Consider the following 17,902-nt stretch of genomic DNA (forward strand, 5'->3'; position numbering starts at 1 on the left):
ACTCAATATGCCAGCAAATTTGGAAAACTCAGCAGTGGCCAAAGGACTGGAAAGGTCAGTTTTCATTCCAAGAAAGGCAATGCCAAAGAATGCTCAAACTACCCCACAACTGCACTCATCTCACACGCTAGTAAAGTAATGCTCAAAATTCTCCAAGCCAAGCTTCAACAATACATGAACCATGAACTTCCAAATGTTCAAGCTGGTTTTAGAAAAGGCAGAGGAACCAGAGATCAAATTGTCAACATACGCTGGATCATCAAAAAAGCAAGAGAGTTCCAGAAAAACATCTATTTCTGCTTTATTGACTATGCTAAAGCCTTTGACTGTGTGGATCACAATAAACTGTGGAAAATTCTGAAAGAGATGGGAATACAAGACCACCTGACCTGCCTCTTGAGAAATCTGTGTGCAGGTCAGGAAGCAACAGTCAGAACTGGACAGGGAACAACAGACTGGTTCCAAATAGGAAAAGGAGTACATCAAGGCTGTATATTGTCACCTTGCTTATTTAACTTATATGCAGAGTACATCATGAGAAATGCTAGGCTGGAAGAAGCACAAGCTGGAATCAAGATTGATGGGAGAAATATCAATAACCTCAGATATGCAGATGACACCACCCTTATGGCAGAAAGGAAACAAGAACTAAAGAGCCTCTTGATGAAAGTGAAACAAGAGAGTGAAAAAGTTGGGTTAAAGCTCAACATTCAGAAAACAAAGATCATGGCATCTGGTCCCATCACTTCATGGCAAATAGAAGAAAAACAGTGGAAACAGCGTCAGACTTTATTTTTTGTGTGTTCCAAAATCACTGCAGATGGTGATTGCAGCCATGAAATAAAAAGGTGCTTACTTCTTGGAAGAAAAGTTATGACCAACCTAGACAGCATATTAAAAAGCAGAGACATTACTTTGCCAACAAAGGTCCATCTAGTCAAGGCTATGGTTATTCCAGTAGTCATGTATGGATGTGAGAGTTGAACTATAAAGAAAGCTGAGCACCAAAGAATTGATACTTTTGAACTGAGGTGTTGGAAAAGACTCTTGAGAGTTCCTTGGACTGCAAGGAGATTCAACCAGTCCATCCTAAAGGAAATCAGTCCTGGATGTTCATTGGAAGGACTGATGTTGAAGCTGAAACTCCAATAGTTTGGCCACCTGATGCAAAGAGCTGACTCATTTGAAAATACCCTGATGCTGGGAAAGATTGAAGGCAAGAGAAGAAGGGGACGAGAGAGGATGAGATGGTTGTATGGCATCACCAACTCAATGGATATGAATTTGAGTAATCTCTGGGAGTTGGTGATGGACAGGGAGGCCTGGCATGCTGCAGTCCATGGGGTAGCAAAGAGTCAGACACGACTGAGAGACTGCACTGAGCTGAACTGAATCTCCTTTAGAGTGGCTTGAGATTTTCCATAATAAAAAGCAGACAATAACAATGAATCGGGGCTTCTCTGGTAGCTCAGATGGTAAAGAATCTGCCTGTAATGCAGGAGACCTGGGTTCAATCCCTGGCTTGTGAAGATCCCCTGGAGAAGGGAATGGCAACCCACTGCATTATTTTTGCCTGCAGAATGCCATGGGCAGAGGAGCCTGGTGGGCTACGGTCCATGAGATCGAAAGGAGTCAGACACGACAGTGACTAAGACTTTAACTTCTAACAGTGAAATCATGCTACCCATAGAGAGAACACTCTTAATACTTTGGTCTGATTCTTCTGGGAATTACAAATTCCCACCATGTGTAATACTGTATGAAGATTTGTACTACATACAATACTACTTGTATTAGTCTGTTAATGCTGCCTCTCTCAAAACATATCTTGACATATTCACTTGTTCATAGATATCCATTACAATATTTAATTGATAACCCTAACCTACACTTTATTTATTTTTAAATTAATTCATTAATATTACTTATTAACTTTTGACCACACTATATCTTTGTTGCTGTGTGGGACTTTATCTAGTTGCGGAGAGCGGGGTCTGTTCTCTAATTGCGGTTCTCAGGCTGCTCTCAGTTGCAGAGAATGGGCTCTAGGCGAGAGGGCTTAGTTGTCTGGTGGCATGTGGGATCTTTCTGGAGCAGGGACTGAACCCATGTCCCCTGCATTGGCAAGTGGATTCTTAACCACTGGACCACAGTTAAAGATAAAGCAGTGATAAACATCCTGTAGTAAATCTCCGTGTGTAACTTTAATCGTTTCTTCAGAATATATTTCTGTAACTTGCTGGGGGCAGGTTGCATGCTTTCAAGGCTCTGATATATATCCGGTTCTACCAGTTTCCCCTTGCACTGTTGCTCCACGTGAGAGTTTTAACCCAGTTACCTCTTTTAAAACAAGCTTGACCTATTCAATTAGCACAATGTACATAGCAGGTGTTAAAAAAAAATAATCACCAGTGGTTACAATCTATGTTTACTAAACAGTTATAGTAGAAGGATTAACTTCTTCGCCAAAGGATTAACTGTGTCTCTGTTTAAAAGTGAGATTCTACTGAACATTTCTAGTGTACCTCAATTCACAGGAATGTAGTATATGAATCATTTATGACAAGACCCAGGAACTTCCCGGGTGGTCCAGTGGCTAAGACCTTGCCTTCTGACGAAGGGGATGTGGGTTCGATCCTTGGTTGAGGAACAAAGACCCAAAGACCCCACATGCCTCGCAGCCAAAAACAAAAACAAAAAAAACATAAAAGCAATATTGTAACAAAATTAATAAAGGCTTTAAAAAAATGATCCACATCAAAAAAAAAAAAATCTCAAAACAAGCAAACAAACCTTCAAACCTAAGACCCATCCATCTTTTATTTTCTGATGCTTGCAAATTTCTGAGGTGAGTGTCTTCTATGAGCTTTGCTTCCCTCATGTTCATCACTGCCTGGAGCAATTCTGCCCAGTCTGGGTCCCCTCCCTGGCTGTGCATGGAGCCCAGTAGGTTTTCAGGATGCACAACTGCTGGTGCTGAGTGTTGAGTGCACAGTTTAATGAGGGTGTTGTGGCCTCTTTTCATGATCTGTACACTAGTCAGTACTTAATGGACAATCCCTTTGCCTCTCTCTGCGCTGGTCACTGGGGTCTCCATCAGGCTCTCTTCTTTCCGGGAGGAGGCCAGCCCTACCTCCGTCTCAGGAGTCTCAAGGTAACATGGCCTGACTTAGCTGGTAGCCCATTCTCAACACCTGCCATGGAATGAGATCTTGACCTTCCTAATACCCAAACATCCCCAACTCTGTGCGACCCTATGGCCTGTAACCCACCAGGCTTCTCTGTCCATGGGATTTTCCAAGTGAGAATACTAGAGTGGGTTGCCATGCCCTTCTCCAGAGTATCTTCCCAACGCAGGGATCAAACCTGGGTCTCCTGCATTCCAGGCAGATTCTTTACCGTCTGAGCCACTAGGCAAGCAAAAGGTTGCTAGAAGAATATATTTTCTCTTTACGAATAAAATATGAAGCCAGATCAGTGTTCCTGGCCCCAGTGGCTCTTCCTCCCCCTGCAGACTCTGACTGATGCCTTCAGCCTAGGCAGAGGGGTTCTTTGAGCAATAGCCCCATGAAGGTCATTTTTGGTCTGCCGTGAGCATGTGAGGGCCCTGTTGATCTCATAATTCTTGGTCCTCATAATGAAAAACTCCCCTTTGATCTCAGTATCTAGGAGTGGGCTTCTCTTGACTCAGGGTTTGTTTCTACCTCATGCATGGTGGTGGTGGTGGTTTAGTTGCTAAGTCATGTCTGACTCTTGTGATCCTGTGGGCTGTATCCTGTCAGGCTCCTCTGTCCATGGGATTCTCCAGGCAAGAATACTGGAGTGGGTTGCCATTTCCTTCTCCGGGGGATCTTCCCGACCCAGGAATTGAACCTGGGTCTCCTGCATTGCAGGCAGATGATTTACCAACTGAGTTATGAGGGAAGCCCAGGCATACTGTGAATTATATTAAAGACCACATTTCTCTCTTTCCTTTGGCTGGTAGGAAGCTTGCTGTATAATGACAACAATAAATGTATACGACTCTATGACAGTAAATGTATGTGCTGTACTAGCCTAAGTTGTGTGCAGTTGTGTCCAATTCTGTGTGACCCCACAGACTGCAGCCCGCCAGGCTCCTCTGTCTGTGGGATTCTCCCGGCAAGAATATTGGAGTGAATTGCCGTGCCCTCGTCCATGGGATCTTCCCAGCCCAGGGATCGAACACATGTCTTTTACATGTCCTGCACTGAAAGTCAGTTTTTTTTTTTTTTTTTATCACTAGCACCAACAGGGAAGCCCAGTAAATGTATAGGTCTCTATAATATACAAACTTTTATTAATCTCTGTCAGTTCCAGTTTGAGCCACTCTCATTTTGCCAATACCTACTTTTTAAAAATTATATATATATATACATATAATTTTAAATATTTACTTATTTGGCTGTACCAGGTCTTAGTTGCAGCATGCAGAATCTTCAGTTGCAGCATGTAGGATCTAGTTTCCTGACCAGGGATCAAACGCAGGATACTAGCATTGGGAGCATGCAGACTTAGTCACTGGACCATCAGAGAAGTCTCCCTACTTTTTTCTAAATCTGCTTTTATCTTATACTACCTTGAATTTTACTTAGGTTTATATTATCTTAGTTTCTTTTTTGATAAATGGTATATTAAAAATATAAATAAATTATTAAGCTGAGAAAAGACTCCCGATGATGGGGAGATCACATCTCTCTGCCTGGGGGTCTGGTAAGGGTGGTACTCTCACTCTTTCCTCTCAGAAAGGATGCAACAATATATAATGTCTCCCCAGAGAAGCTCACGCTGGGGTTGAGAGTCCTGCTTTACAAGGGTTGCGAAATGCTGAAGGGGTCTAAAAGGGGGAGAAGTCGCTGAGTTCAAGTTTAATCTCCCTAGTTCTCCGTGATGGTAAATGACAGCGCATCACTGTTTTTTAAGCGGTTGCACGTGTCATTGTCACATTTAATTTCCAGGCTCTAGGAAAAACAACGAAGACTGTGGATCATAGCAGTGAACTAACTTTGCCAAGATCAGCTAATAAACGGCAGGCAATGCCTGGTCTGGAGTCCTTTGGCCAGGCTCAGGGCCTCTCCCACCTCCCAGATCCACAAGGAAATCCTTTGATAAGGCAAGGAGGGTGGGATCCAGAGAAGAACACACCCACAGGGCTGTCAGCCAGTCCTTTCAGCTTGGCAGGGAACCTGCTGAGATGGCCATTCTGAATTCTGGCCAAGGTGGGGATAGAGGTGGGGGTGGGGGCTCCCTTCCATATTGTCAAGCTCTCTAGGATTCCCAGGGAGTCACTAGGAGGTTAAATCACCCTGTGTGTGTGTGTGTGACAACAAAAAATGATCTATGTCCTTTTGTTTTTTTGACCATTCCACACAGCATGTGGGATCTTAGTTTTCTGACCAGGAATTGAACCTATATCCCCTGCATTGGAAGCACAGAGTCTTAACCATTGGATCCCCAGGGAAGTCCCAGGAAATGATCTGGGTGGCAGGGCAGAAGGAAGGAAGCGGACCCACCAAGCAGTGTGTGTTTCACTGCTAAGCCAGAAGCCAGCTCCCCGGAGACCAAGTCACTTAATTCTCCTAAGGCCACTTAAATAATCCACAGTGACCCTGCCTTTGAACCCAAGGCTTCCAGACTCCAAACTCCTCCTTCCAGCCTTCTCCACTGTTATTAGGCAAGATTCCAGGGTTGCCTATGGGGGTAGTTCCTCTTGCCCCTGACTCTTCTCACTTAACAAGAATCCATCCCTACTTTCCATTTTGCTGGGCTCATAGCAGAGACCCCAGGCAGAGCCTTGCAGGGAATAACCAGTGAGGCTCTGTGCCCCTCTTGAAGCCTGGCAGGACAGCTGTCTAGACCCCCAGGAACTCTCACTTTCTGAGCAGGCGACTCCAGCCCCGTACCGCACGCCTCCCTCGGGGCAGGCCACGTCCTCCCCGTCGTGTCGGCAGTGCGCCAGGGACAGCTCCGTTCCCGAGCACTTCACACCACTCATGACCACCTTGTTGGCGTTGATGTTTCCATGCCAGTACCAGGTCTCCTGCATGAACCAACAACAACAAATAGCCAGCACATCACCTTAAATTGTCACTTTCCCACATTCTATCAAATTTCAGTCTCACCAAAACACCCAAGGCTTTCTGATCCCATTTTTCATATGGAGACAGCCAAGACACAGTCACTTACCCAAGTCATGCAGTTTGTTGGTGGCAGCGCAAATGAGGCCCGCCCCCTGCACTTGGATTCTGCCCCTCTCCCCTTTTGGAAAGCACACCTAAGAGTGTGCTCAATGCTATGTATCAGGAACAGCAGCCATACTGCCTGCTCCCTCTTCCTGAGCCCTGGGCAGACATTACTAATCTATCACAGCACTCTCCTCTAAGCCTGACTGTGCTCTCAGAATCCTTCTCACCACCGTGCTCCAGGGAGACACCACCAACTGATCAGGATTGGCAGGAGAGAAGAAATCTAGTCACATTTGTCAATAGTTCCATCTTCATACATCTCATTGGTTCTGATTTTCTAGAGAACCTATGCACTCCTCATCCTCTAGAGAGAAAACTGGGGCCTTGGGAAGGGATAAGGCCTGTAATCAGCATACTGAGGTCAAGGGTAGGCCCATCTCACAGCCTCCGCTGTGAGAATCAGGTGTCTTAGGAAAGCGCTGACGGGGAACAAAAATAGCCGGACGGCCACTCTGTTGCAATGAGCACTGTTCTTCTACACTCCATGGAGACCCAGTGAGTGCCTTGGCTGGTCAAAAGCAGGATCAGCAGAAACATGATGTGGCAGTGCGAAACCAGGCTTCCAGACGGCCCCGGGTACCAGAGGCCTGCCCCTTCCTTCTGGGTGGTTTGTGGAGTTGCCACAGGGCTGCCTGGCTGAGTTCTCCCATGTCGCTACTAAGAAACCCCTTCCTCAAGCAGCCACCCAGGGCACAGGGGCTGAAGTCAGGTTAGCAAAGTGAGATGGGGGTGCTCCGGACATTTTCCTGTTCTGGGAGAAGCTTAAGAAAGGTGTTTATAGAGCCTGGATATTGAGGACCTGGACTATTTGTTCCATGTTCACAGAGAGGCTGGGAAAGGTGGCAAGTCATTATGTAGCCAGCTGGTGGGGGTCCAATTGGGAAGTGACCTCCAGCCTCCTGGCTCCCACTCCTCTTGCCCCTGGCCTCTTTCTGACAATGTTCCATCCCAGGATGGGGTCCAGAGGGCAATGATTTTTTAATCCAAACCACTGCTTGTCTTTCTTCTGTTCCTTTCTGATGGGGGGTGGAGCCTAGCTGCCCTTGGCTGAGTCACTTCTGAGCTGGCGGCAGGAGTGTGCAGCGGCTGTGAAAGGGTCCTGAAGCAAGGCTTGGGGAACTGCCAGCCAACTAAGGAGAGGATGCATGGATGTGGACACAGCGAGGATGCATGGATGTGGACACAGCGAGGAAGCATGTTGTGGGAAAAGGGGCCAGCAAGGGAGTGAGCTAAGACAGGGGTCTCCACCCCCCTGGTACTGGTCCGAGACCTGTTATGAACCCGGCCACTCAGCAGGAGGTGAGTAATGGGTGAGTGAGCGAAGCTTCATCTGCCTCTCCCCATTGCTCTCTATCGCTCACATTACTGCCTGAAGCATCCATCCTGCCCCTACCCCGTCTGTGGAAAAGCTGTCCACAAAACCAGTCTCTGATGCCAGCAAGGCTGGAGACCACTGAGCTAAGGCGTCTGGGGTGTTGGGTTGGGTGGTCTCCACATGCCACCCCCACCATAGGACTGAGTGGCTTCCCCCTGCAAAAGTCAGCTCGGGACACCCCAGAATGAGCCCCTGGCATGGTCAAGCCCAGTGCACAGAGCTAAGACCCGAAACCAGAGTCCAGAGAGTGCATGACCCATGCAAGGACTTGGGCCTGCAGGGGACAGAGCAGTGGAGGACAGGATGAGGTTTTTCCTCCAAGTCCATGGCTCTCTACCTCCTGGGAGTCACAGAAGACAGGGGCTGATGAGAGATGGGCAGGATAGGACTGGATGCAGGGTTCAAGGCCCTCGGCAGTGGGGTGGGGGTGGGGGCTTCTCACCTGGAAGGCATTGCTGGCAAACCCCAGGCCTAGCTGCCGGCAGACGACCATGGCCTCCACAATGCCCCAGTTCTCGCCGCATACCATGCCCCATACGAGGGACCCGTTCCTCTCCACCAGCACCTCCACTCGGCCCTCGTAGGGGTTTCGGCCCCCGTTCAGGCGCAGCTGTGGAGGGAAAGGAAGGCATGATCACTGGGAGGGGAAGGCAGGTTGATGCCCCACTATGGTACTGCCTTCAGTCTCAATTTCCCCAAGGCAGGGGGTCCTGCCTGCGACACAGAAGGCTGGCATCACTGAGAACCTGCTGTGTGCTGGGCATCGTGCCCAGCATGGTCTTCTGCATTAGGTGCCCCTCCCCTGCCCTACTGCAGCCATCCTAGGACCCTAGATGCCAATACAGCCGGGGAGACCCACTGACCCCACTATAGACCTACTGATCTCACTGTAGAATCTGCCTCCTCTTCCCATGAGCCCACCAGGGGGGTGGGTCTCAGATCAGATACTTGGAAAGAGGCAATAAGGAGCCTTAAAATGGTAGAATCCCCCGATTCTTTCTGGGACCATTTTCTCCTCCCCACACCCTCTCCTGTACCCCAGTTCCAGCTCCTGATTGCATCTCCTCCCACAACACCCCCTGCTGTCCTTTCCAGAAGAACTCTTACTTGACAGTCCCACCTGGCACCTCGGAGACCCCAAATCTAACTGGTCCTCTTTTTCTCTCTACACCTAAACCTGTGCTCTACCTCCCCCTCATTCTCTGTTTCAATGAAAGGCACTACCACCTGCCCCAGGGGCAGCAAACCGCGTAGGGTGAATGCAGGGACCACAGTATGTAAATAGCGGGGCTCAGCTGTGTGCCCAGAAAACCATATTTACAAATACAGGCAGAGGGATGGATTTGCACTGCAACAGATAGTTTGCTGATCCTGAATCTATTCTGTTAGACAAGCCAGAAATCTAGGAGCGAGCGTCAGCATCGCCCTCTTTCTTATCCCTGACATCAGGAGCTCCCAACCAACCCCCTCCACTCCTGCCTGTTAGGAACTGGACTGCACAGCAGGAGATGAGCAGGGGGACAGCAAGCGAAGCTTCACATCTATATTTGCTCCCCATCACTCTCCCATCACCCCCAGATGGACAGTCTGGTTGCAGGAAAACAAGTTTAGGGCTCCCACTGATTCTGCAATATGGTGAGGTGTATAATTACTTCATTATATATCACAAGGTAATAATAATGAAATAAAGTGCACAATAGAGGTAATGCACTTGAATCATCCAGAAACTATCCCCCTCCCAACCCATCCTGGTTGGTGGAAAAAACTGTCTTCCATAAAACTGGTCCCTGGTGTCAAAAAGGTAGGGGACTGATGCCCTACATCCCATCAGAATCTTCCTCCATGGATTTTATCTCCCAAGTCCCTCCCACTTACGCTCCTCCCTCCAGCTCCATCCTTATCCCTCTTCCCAGGCACCTTCACCTCTAGCCTGAAACAGCCCTCCTCACCTGCCTCCCACTGCCTCTCCTCTTGCCGTCACTGACCTATTCTCCATGCAGAACCCAGAGTCACTTTTACCTCCAGGCACACAGTCTTCTTTCCGTTTCCATGGCGACCTAACTCTCCTGACCAAGTTACAGAGTAAGTCTCATTTCACACTGAAGTCTATTACATACAGAGGCCCCTTTGCTTTTGGCTGGTCCCACTCATCTTTCCAATTCTATACCCAGTGGCACTTCTCTCCAACGGGGGTCAGTGCCCACTTACACAGTCTCTCTCTATATCTCCTTCTTAGCATTCTTGACAATTATAATTAAGCTAATTTATAATTTTACAATTTAATGGCTGTCTCTCTGATGATATATAAGAGCCAAAGAGCAGAGCTGTATTGGTCTGGTTTACTGGAGGGTCGATAACTAAGACGGCACCTCTCAGATGTTAAGTACCTGACACAATTCCTTTTGGAATGGATGAATATAACACCAGGCTTACAGAATGAAAGCATGGACCAACACATGAGTCCAAGCCCATAAAGGGAAGCAGGATAAGGTATTTGGATTAAGGACTGGAATTTGGGGGAAGGGCTCTGAAAATGCAGTCCTTAATCCAAATACCTTACCCTGCTTCCCTTTATGGTTCTAACAATTCATCCCTTTGAGATAAGACCTAATACTCCAGGAATCTTCAGCTGTTTGTTTGCCAGTCCTTAGCAACAGCACAACCCTTAAGTCATAGGTCTTAATTCTTATTGACTTGGGGGCTGGGAGGGTCATGAGGTCAGCCAGCAAACAGACAGGCCGAGGGCAGTCCTGACCTTAGATCTATCTACCAGGGCTGAGCCGATGCATAAGTGGCATATATGGTTCCTGTAAAGTGCTCAAACAGGGCCTGGCACTCAGTGAGTGCTGAGGAATCTCAGATATCATCACAGCAATGATCATCATTAGGGTGGGAGTCCCAGCAGGAAGCAACCTTTCCTCAGAGGACCTAGAAGAGGTCAGAGCAGGTAGGAAGAGGGCTGGCCCTCGGAAGACTGACATTTGACTTCCTGAGTGCCTCTGGGCTGGAGGAAACCCCAGTCCAGGCGCTGGACACTGGCTATGGATTGCACATCACCTGTGACTAACATATCTTTGTTGTTGTTTAGTCACTCTTGTGACCCAATGGACTGTAGCCCACCAGGCTCCTTTGTCCATGGGGTTTTCCAGGCAAGAAAAGCAGAGTGGGTTGCCGTTTCTTTCTCCAAGTGATCTTCCCAACTCAGGGACTGAACCCACATCTTCTGCATTGGCAGGTGGATTCTTTATCACTGAGCCACCAGGGAAGCTGGATCTATATAAAAACAAATAAGCAGGCAGAGCCATGGAGAAAGTCCTAGAAAGGCCTGAGCCTCAATGGGAGGCAAACCAGCCAGCTCCAACATCCACAGGAAGGCCAGCAACCCTTGGGGAGGGTGTACCTTCAATCCATCGGGATGTCTCCAAGTAACTTCAAGCCATCCCCTCTGTTCATTTGAGATCTAATGAACGCCTGTATTTCATCCTTTATGTGCTTACTGAACTCTGCCGGTAATGTTGGCACCTCCTCAGAAATGAAGTGAATTGTGTGTAATTCCCCAGATCCATTCATTCATCCAGTATTTATTTGGCTTTTATTATGTGACAGGAGCGGGCTTCCCAGGTGGCTCAGCGGTAAAGTATCCGCCTGCAATGCAGGAGACTCAGGAGATGTGGGTTTGATCCATGGGTTGGGAAGATCCCCTGGAGGAGAGAATGGCAACCCACTCCAGTATTCTTGCCTGGAGAATCCTATTGACAGAGGAGCCTGGCAGGTTACAGCTATGAGGTCGCAAAGGACAGGACTGAACTGACTTAGCAGGCATGCATGAGACAGGAGGAGTGCTGGAAAATTCACAGGCAAACTTTCAGAGCGCTTACCTTGTCCCCCGCCCTATGTAAGCCCTTTATGGACATTCGGTCCTCACAGCATCCCTAGGAGGCAGTGGTACCATGTCATCCCCATTCACAGATGAGGGGAGTCTCAGATGGAGTAAGCATCTCTTCATTACCATACTAAACCACCTCCAAACCATCCACCTAAGCCTGCTTCTTCAAGGGTGCTTTTGTCCCAAAGCAGGAATCGCTGAGTCAGAACGGAGGACCAAATTTGTGCCTTACAGTCAGGATAGAGAACTCCTCCTGCTGGGAGGTTGGGGTCCTGAACCTTGGGCCCCATGTTTTGAGGCCTTTATAGTAAGTCCCCTACATAGGAAGTAAATCTCCTTCAAGTTGCAGATTTTCAAGGATGCGAATGTGCCTTTCCTGCCAGCTGTTGTACTGTACTACTGTACTTTTCAAGGTACTGTACTACAAGAGTAAAAATGTTTTCTTTGTTTTTTATGTTTGTTTTTTATGTATTATTTGTGTGAAAAGTATCATAAACCAATTACACTACAGTACTAATAAATAGCCAATTGCGCTAGCCTGGGTAGCCAGGCTAACTTTGTTGGACTTACAAACAAACTGAACTTACAAACCCACTCTGGGAATAGAACTGGTTCATGTGTAGGGGACTTACTGTATTGTCCATTGGAGTCAGACTGGGTCCTTAGGCTTAGGATACTAAAGCTTTAATCACTAAAGTATTAGTCATTCAGTTGTGTCTGACTCTTTGTGACCTCATGAACTAATGCCTGCCAGGCTCCTCTGTCCGTGGAATTCTCCAGGCAAGAATACTGGAGTGGGTTGCCATTCCCTTCTCCATGAATCACTAAAGCTCGTGATTTTGTGCCTTGTGAAAACCATCTCCAGTTGCCTCCAAGCACCTATAGCTTTGGCAAGGAGTGGTGTGCCAACCTCTCACACACACCCCCTCCCCACCCACCTGGTCTCCTGTGTCTCCAGCCTCCTGGACTGATTATGGCCTGGAGGACACTGTCCAGGACAAACGACAGCAGGGACTGTGATGGTGACCGCAGGACTGACCTCTAGGCCACAGGCTGAGCCCTCTAATGGCTTGCATCCTGATTTAGGGAGTCTGGAGCCTTCCCTCTCTTTGGGAAGTCCAGATGCTCTTCCCTTCCCCTCCTCGTGGTTTCTGAGTTCCAGCACCAAGGCTGGTGGAGCTGCAGGTGTGCACAGAGGTACACCCTGGGGCACCAGAAGCCATGGGCAGGGACCCCTCCTGGGGGCTAGGTTAGCACTGAAGTTCAGAATGTCCTGATGGCTTAGGTGGTAAAGAATCCACCTGCAATGCAGGAAACCTGGGTTCGATCCCTGGGTTGGGAAGATCCCCTGGAGCACTCCAGTATTCTGGTCTAGAGACTTCCATGGACAGTCCATGGGGTCATAAAGAGTCGGACAGGACTGAGCAACTTTCACTTCACTCAAAATGCCAGTGGGCAGTGCTGATGGATAATTGGGTTTATTATTATTTTTTATTTCGCTAGGGACTGTGCCCTGCCTTTTTGATTGCACTGGCAGCTAGCTCCCTCTGTGGCCCCTCTCCTAGGCACTTCTCCCCCCCTAAAAAAAGACTTCATTTTGTTACCCTAAAGTTTGCAAAAATTAGGACTGGGGAGCCTGAAGAATTCCGAGTCCAAACTTTTTCCCGCTACCAGGGGGCAGTGAGGCTCCCAAGTTTGAGTCTCAAAATGAAGACTTGAGTCTTATATGAGAGTCACCTATATTGAGTCTCAATATGAAGGTTCCTGTCTCTAGGGCTCTCTTTGGGAGGATTCCTGTCCTTTGTCCCCCACTGTCTGTGCAGCCCAGGTTGCTTGGCCAGGTGTTCCTGTCCTAGGTTTTAGAGCCAACAGAAGTCTGAGAGGCTCTGGCCCAAGAACGTGTCTGCACACTGACTCTGGGGCAAGGAAAACATAAGGCCTTCAATGGGAACTGGGGCCTCTCCTTGAGACACTTCCTAAAGCTCCAAGCTGTGGCCATTCCGCCAAGGCTGAGCAGGCCTGGAGCAACCGCTGTAACAGGCAGCAGAGTTTCATTGCCCCTGGAAGAATCCAGGCACCTCAAGATGTATTGGGGGCCTTTTCTCGTTTCCTAGAGGAGACTGGGGGTTGCAAGAGAGGCTGGCCATGAAGTTCAAACTCAGCCCAATACATAGCTCTCCATTCCCAGGGCTCCCCTCCTGGGCACCCCATTCCAGAAGTGATCTGGCTCGAAGTTCCAGTATCCATGGAACCCCAAGAGATCTTGGGGTCAGCCAGGAGCCTCTGACCCACACCCTCTCCACCTCATTACCCCTCAAGGATGCCAGGGGAGGTCCATCCTTCTCCAAATTTCTTAAAACAATCCAAGGCATTTCTTTTTTCCTATTCCTTTGGTTCTTCGTGGCAGTAGTATGCAGTTTGAAAAAAGGGAGTGACATGCAGGATGCTGAATTTTTCCGAGCATGAATAGAGAAAACAAAACACCTACCTCCAGCCCAAAATACAGCGAGGCCACCCTGTATTTTGATAAGGTTGCAGTTCACCAGTCCCTCATCTGTTTTTGGAGGTGGCAGGTAGGAAGCGAGGTAACAGGACCCAGATGTTAACAGGCAAGCAAGCACTGGCACTCTCCAACTCACATTCCACACGTGGGCATGGTCCTGCCATCCAGACAGGGCCAGGCCCACAGTTCAGAAGGGAACTGGAGGTCAGCAAGGCTGCCAGGGGACCCTGTGTGGACGAGCTCACCTGGTAAACCCACCTGCCACCCCCAGAGCCTTCCCACCTTGGCATGTCTCCCCAGCAATGAAAGAAACACAGCTTGGCTGTGGCTGAATGGATGAAACCTCCCAGGTTCATGTCTGTGAGTTTTATTTATTAGTCATTCAATAAAAAGTCAATTTCTTAAAGAACTGGGGGTTGGAAGGGAAGCTAGGAATCACCTCTCTCACCTCCTTATTTTCCAAGGAGGAAACCGAAACCTGAAAGAGATTAATTAAGGAATCAGCCAGTGAATGATAGTAATGAACTGACTTGTGCACGCATGCTTAGTTGCTCAGTTGTGTCCAACTCTTTGTGACCCCATGGACTGCAGCCCACCAGGCTTCTCTGTCCACGGGATTCTCCAGGCAAGAATACTGGAGTGGGTTGCCATTTCTTCCTCCAGGGAATCTTCTTACCCAGGGATCGAATCTATGTTTCCTGCATTGGCAGGTGGATTCTTTACCACTGCAGATCTTTTACCACCAGAGAAGAAAGCCCTTCCAGGGGATAGAAATGGCCAGATTCACGCATAAAGCTTCCCACACCCCACACTTAAGCACAAGGCTCACTTTCTAGAATCCGAAGGGCCCCTGAAAGGATGAGGGTGTTTTGTGCTAGGAGTGTGGTGCCCCCACTGGCATGCCTGGGCACACAGCCTGCCTCAGCTCCACCCACCATAAAGCCCTTGTGGAAAACCTCATTTTCTTTGGCCTAGGCCTTTCATTTGGGTTGAAAACCCCATTCCACCCAAGTCTAATCTGTCTGAAGTGAATGGTACCCCAGCGCACAGGGACTCTTGGCACGTCAGCTTTTGGAGCTCTATTATAACTTTCTTGGAATGCTGCTCAGCAATTAGAGATGGCAAGCCTTTCCCACAGCTGTGGGGCTTGGCCCACGCCCCTGCTCACTTACAAGCAAATGCTTGGCTCAAAGGAGAGGTGTCGAGTTCACATTTTTAGCCCCATGGGGCAATAAGTTGTTGTGGCTAACCAATTCAGTAGTGCCTTTGACATGATGATGCCAAGGTCAAGAAGCAGTGTCAGAGCCTGGCTGGAGAGCCATCCTGTACCCCAACATGTCTGCATTTGCTCATTTTAAAAAATAAGCCCTCAAGAAGCTCTTCCAATGTGCCAGCCTGGTGACCAAATTCATGGTTTAGCACAAAGCATTAGATAGGATTTACCAGGCCTTTTTGGAGGATGGGCTAGACCTCCCAGCAAAATCTTGTTGGTTATCCCTGTAGGGACAAGTCGGAAAGTCACCCACATGAGGGTACATGATGCAGGTTTTTAGAGACCCCGTCTCAGGAAGGGAAGGGTGTGTATCAGACATAATGCTATTAAGGTTTCCTTTCCTTTCCCTCTGGAAACCAAAGTACAGTGTTCGGCCCCAAATACTGGCTACATCGTGCTTACATCTGTGTGCTTTACAGACCAACTGTGGTTCCTCTGGGTCTTTGGAAAGGGCCGTTGCCAAGGGGACCACAGGTGTTGCAGTCCTTGAATCCTTCGCAGGAAGCACTGAGTTGCAATCACACTGTATGTCCAGCCCCAGAGTACGGCGGGGCACACAGAGGATCCCCAACATCTGAGGACAGTGGAGCTTATCCATGTGTCTTTTCATCTGGCACCTTCACCAAAGCCAGGTGACAGCCACTGAAGGTGACAGCATTAGAGCCCAACAACTTTCTGAACTCATCATCAAAGTACCTGTTGGCAAGCTTCAGCCTGAGACCATCTGGTCTACCCTTTCTATGGATTCAATGACCAAAACGTAACAGTCCCCTCTGGGCATCCAGGCTCCTCACCTTTTTCTGGAAGCCCATGGCGGGGATGTTACATCTCACAGCAGCATCTTCCTCATGATTGCAGCCCTGAGACTCAGCATTGAACTTGCAGTCTATAATGGACTTCTCATTCCCCGTGCACTCGATTTCATTGAGGTGAATGGGTCCTATCCCTGGGAATAGAAAATGAACATGCACTATGAAAGCTTCCACAAGAAAGTTTCTGCAAGGGGAAAGGAAGTCCCAGACAGTAAGAACATGCCTCTCCCATCCTCAGAATGTTCCCAACTGCCTCCCACAATAGCTCAATGACTCAGGCCTCTTCTACCTGGAGAGAATGTTGTCTTGGGAGTCACTTCTCCCACAAGAACAAAGGTTGTTACTAATTGATGTGGCCTTGACCAACTCACTCAGCCTCTTTGAATACTTCTCACTGAAATAGAGGAGCTAGTCTAGAGGGCATTTAAGTTCCCTTCTCAACTTGTACACCCTGTGTATTGATGAATCCTAAAGGGGCAACTCTCACAGAGTAGTCGGACTCCCAGCAGGAAAGAGATGGCATTCTCAGATTGGATGATCTGAGTTACAGAAAGGAATTTTAAAAATAAAAATAAGAACAAAGCATGAGGAAATCACAAAATCGCAATGGATAGTCCATTGTGTGGACTAATACCACCCTCAGGCCCGCAAGAAAGAAAAGTGTCTGTCGCTCAGTCATATCTGACTCTGCAACCCCATGGACTGTAGCCCACCAGGTTCCTCTGTCCATGGAGCTCTCCAGGCAAGAATACTGGAGTGAGTAGCTGCTCCCTTCTCCAGGGATCTTCCCAAATCAGGGCTCGAACCCAGGTCTCCCGTATTGCAGGCAGATTCTTTACCATCTGAGCCACCAGGGATGAGGGGAGGATGTTAATATCTGGTCCAGGAGAACAAAAGAGCCTTGTGGGGAGGTCACCTGTTAAGAGCTATTACCCTCAGTGAAGCGACACAGTGGCCCTCAGAGAGAATAAAGACCCAGCTCCTCCCCATCTCCAATCTCCCCCAGTGTTCCCTGAGGGCCACATCCAAACCTGCCTTCCAGGGCCCTGAACCACGTGGACAAGGAGGAGTGTGGAGCCGCAGGGGCAGACAGAAGACATCCCACAGGGACCCCTAATGCACATGTGGGAAGCTTTCCCTACAGGCACCGGGATGGCAAGGGGGAATTCCCCACTGCTGGGGAGAGGGAATCCCTAGTTTGTCAGTATTCAACTCAACTCACCTCACAAAACCACCTCTCCTCTGTCTAGCCCATAAAGATGGATCCAAGTCTAGTTCTTTCTGGGAGCTCTGGGCTGCTTCGACCCCCACCTTGGGCCTTGCCCTGCTCCGTGATCTCCTCTCTATCTTGATCTTCACCATCATCCTCTGGTTTGGGTCCATCCCTCAGCACTCATCTGATCCCATAAAATCTCCCGTCTTTATGATGACCCTCCCCTGACTCCACACCTCCTTCTGGCTTGTCACTTTCCTCCCCTTCAGAGTGAACTTGAAAGAGTCATCTGCTTTTGTTCTTTCTGCTTTCAGCAGGAGGACCTTTCCTAATTTGCTTCTCCACAGCATCTCCCTAACTCAGGAAGCAGCACCTCCATCCTCCTGGTTCTTGCCAGAACCCAGAGGCATCACCTCCTCCTCTTTTATCCACAGACAAGCAACCCATCATCATGTCCTATTCACTCCCCCCAAATCTCAGTGCTTTTCATTTCTGCCACTCATCTAACTCTGTCACCTCTCATTTGGACAAATGACATAGCTTCTAGTCTCCCTCCTGCTTGTTTATCCTAAAATAT

At 48.5% G+C, this 17,902-nt stretch overlaps 1 protein-coding gene across 1 annotated transcript in view; it reads right to left on the reverse strand.

Moving 5' to 3' along the window:
• Nucleotides 1–17,902, reverse strand: part of LOXL2 (lysyl oxidase like 2) — a 112,903-nt gene that overhangs the window by 17,589 nt on the left and 77,412 nt on the right. Inside the window, exons 7-9 of the mRNA XM_061425848.1 lie at nucleotides 16,095–16,246; nucleotides 8,081–8,248; nucleotides 5,893–6,058 (exon numbers count right to left, since the gene is read on the reverse strand). Coding sequence (XP_061281832.1) covers nucleotides 5,893–6,058; nucleotides 8,081–8,248; nucleotides 16,095–16,246 — 486 coding nt within the window. The remainder of the gene's footprint in view (nucleotides 1–5,892; nucleotides 6,059–8,080; nucleotides 8,249–16,094; nucleotides 16,247–17,902) is intronic.

Source organism: Bos javanicus, chromosome 8 (genome assembly GCF_032452875.1).
Source record: "Bos javanicus breed banteng chromosome 8, ARS-OSU_banteng_1.0, whole genome shotgun sequence".
In the NCBI taxonomy this organism is placed as follows: Eukaryota; Metazoa; Chordata; class Mammalia; order Artiodactyla; family Bovidae; genus Bos; species Bos javanicus.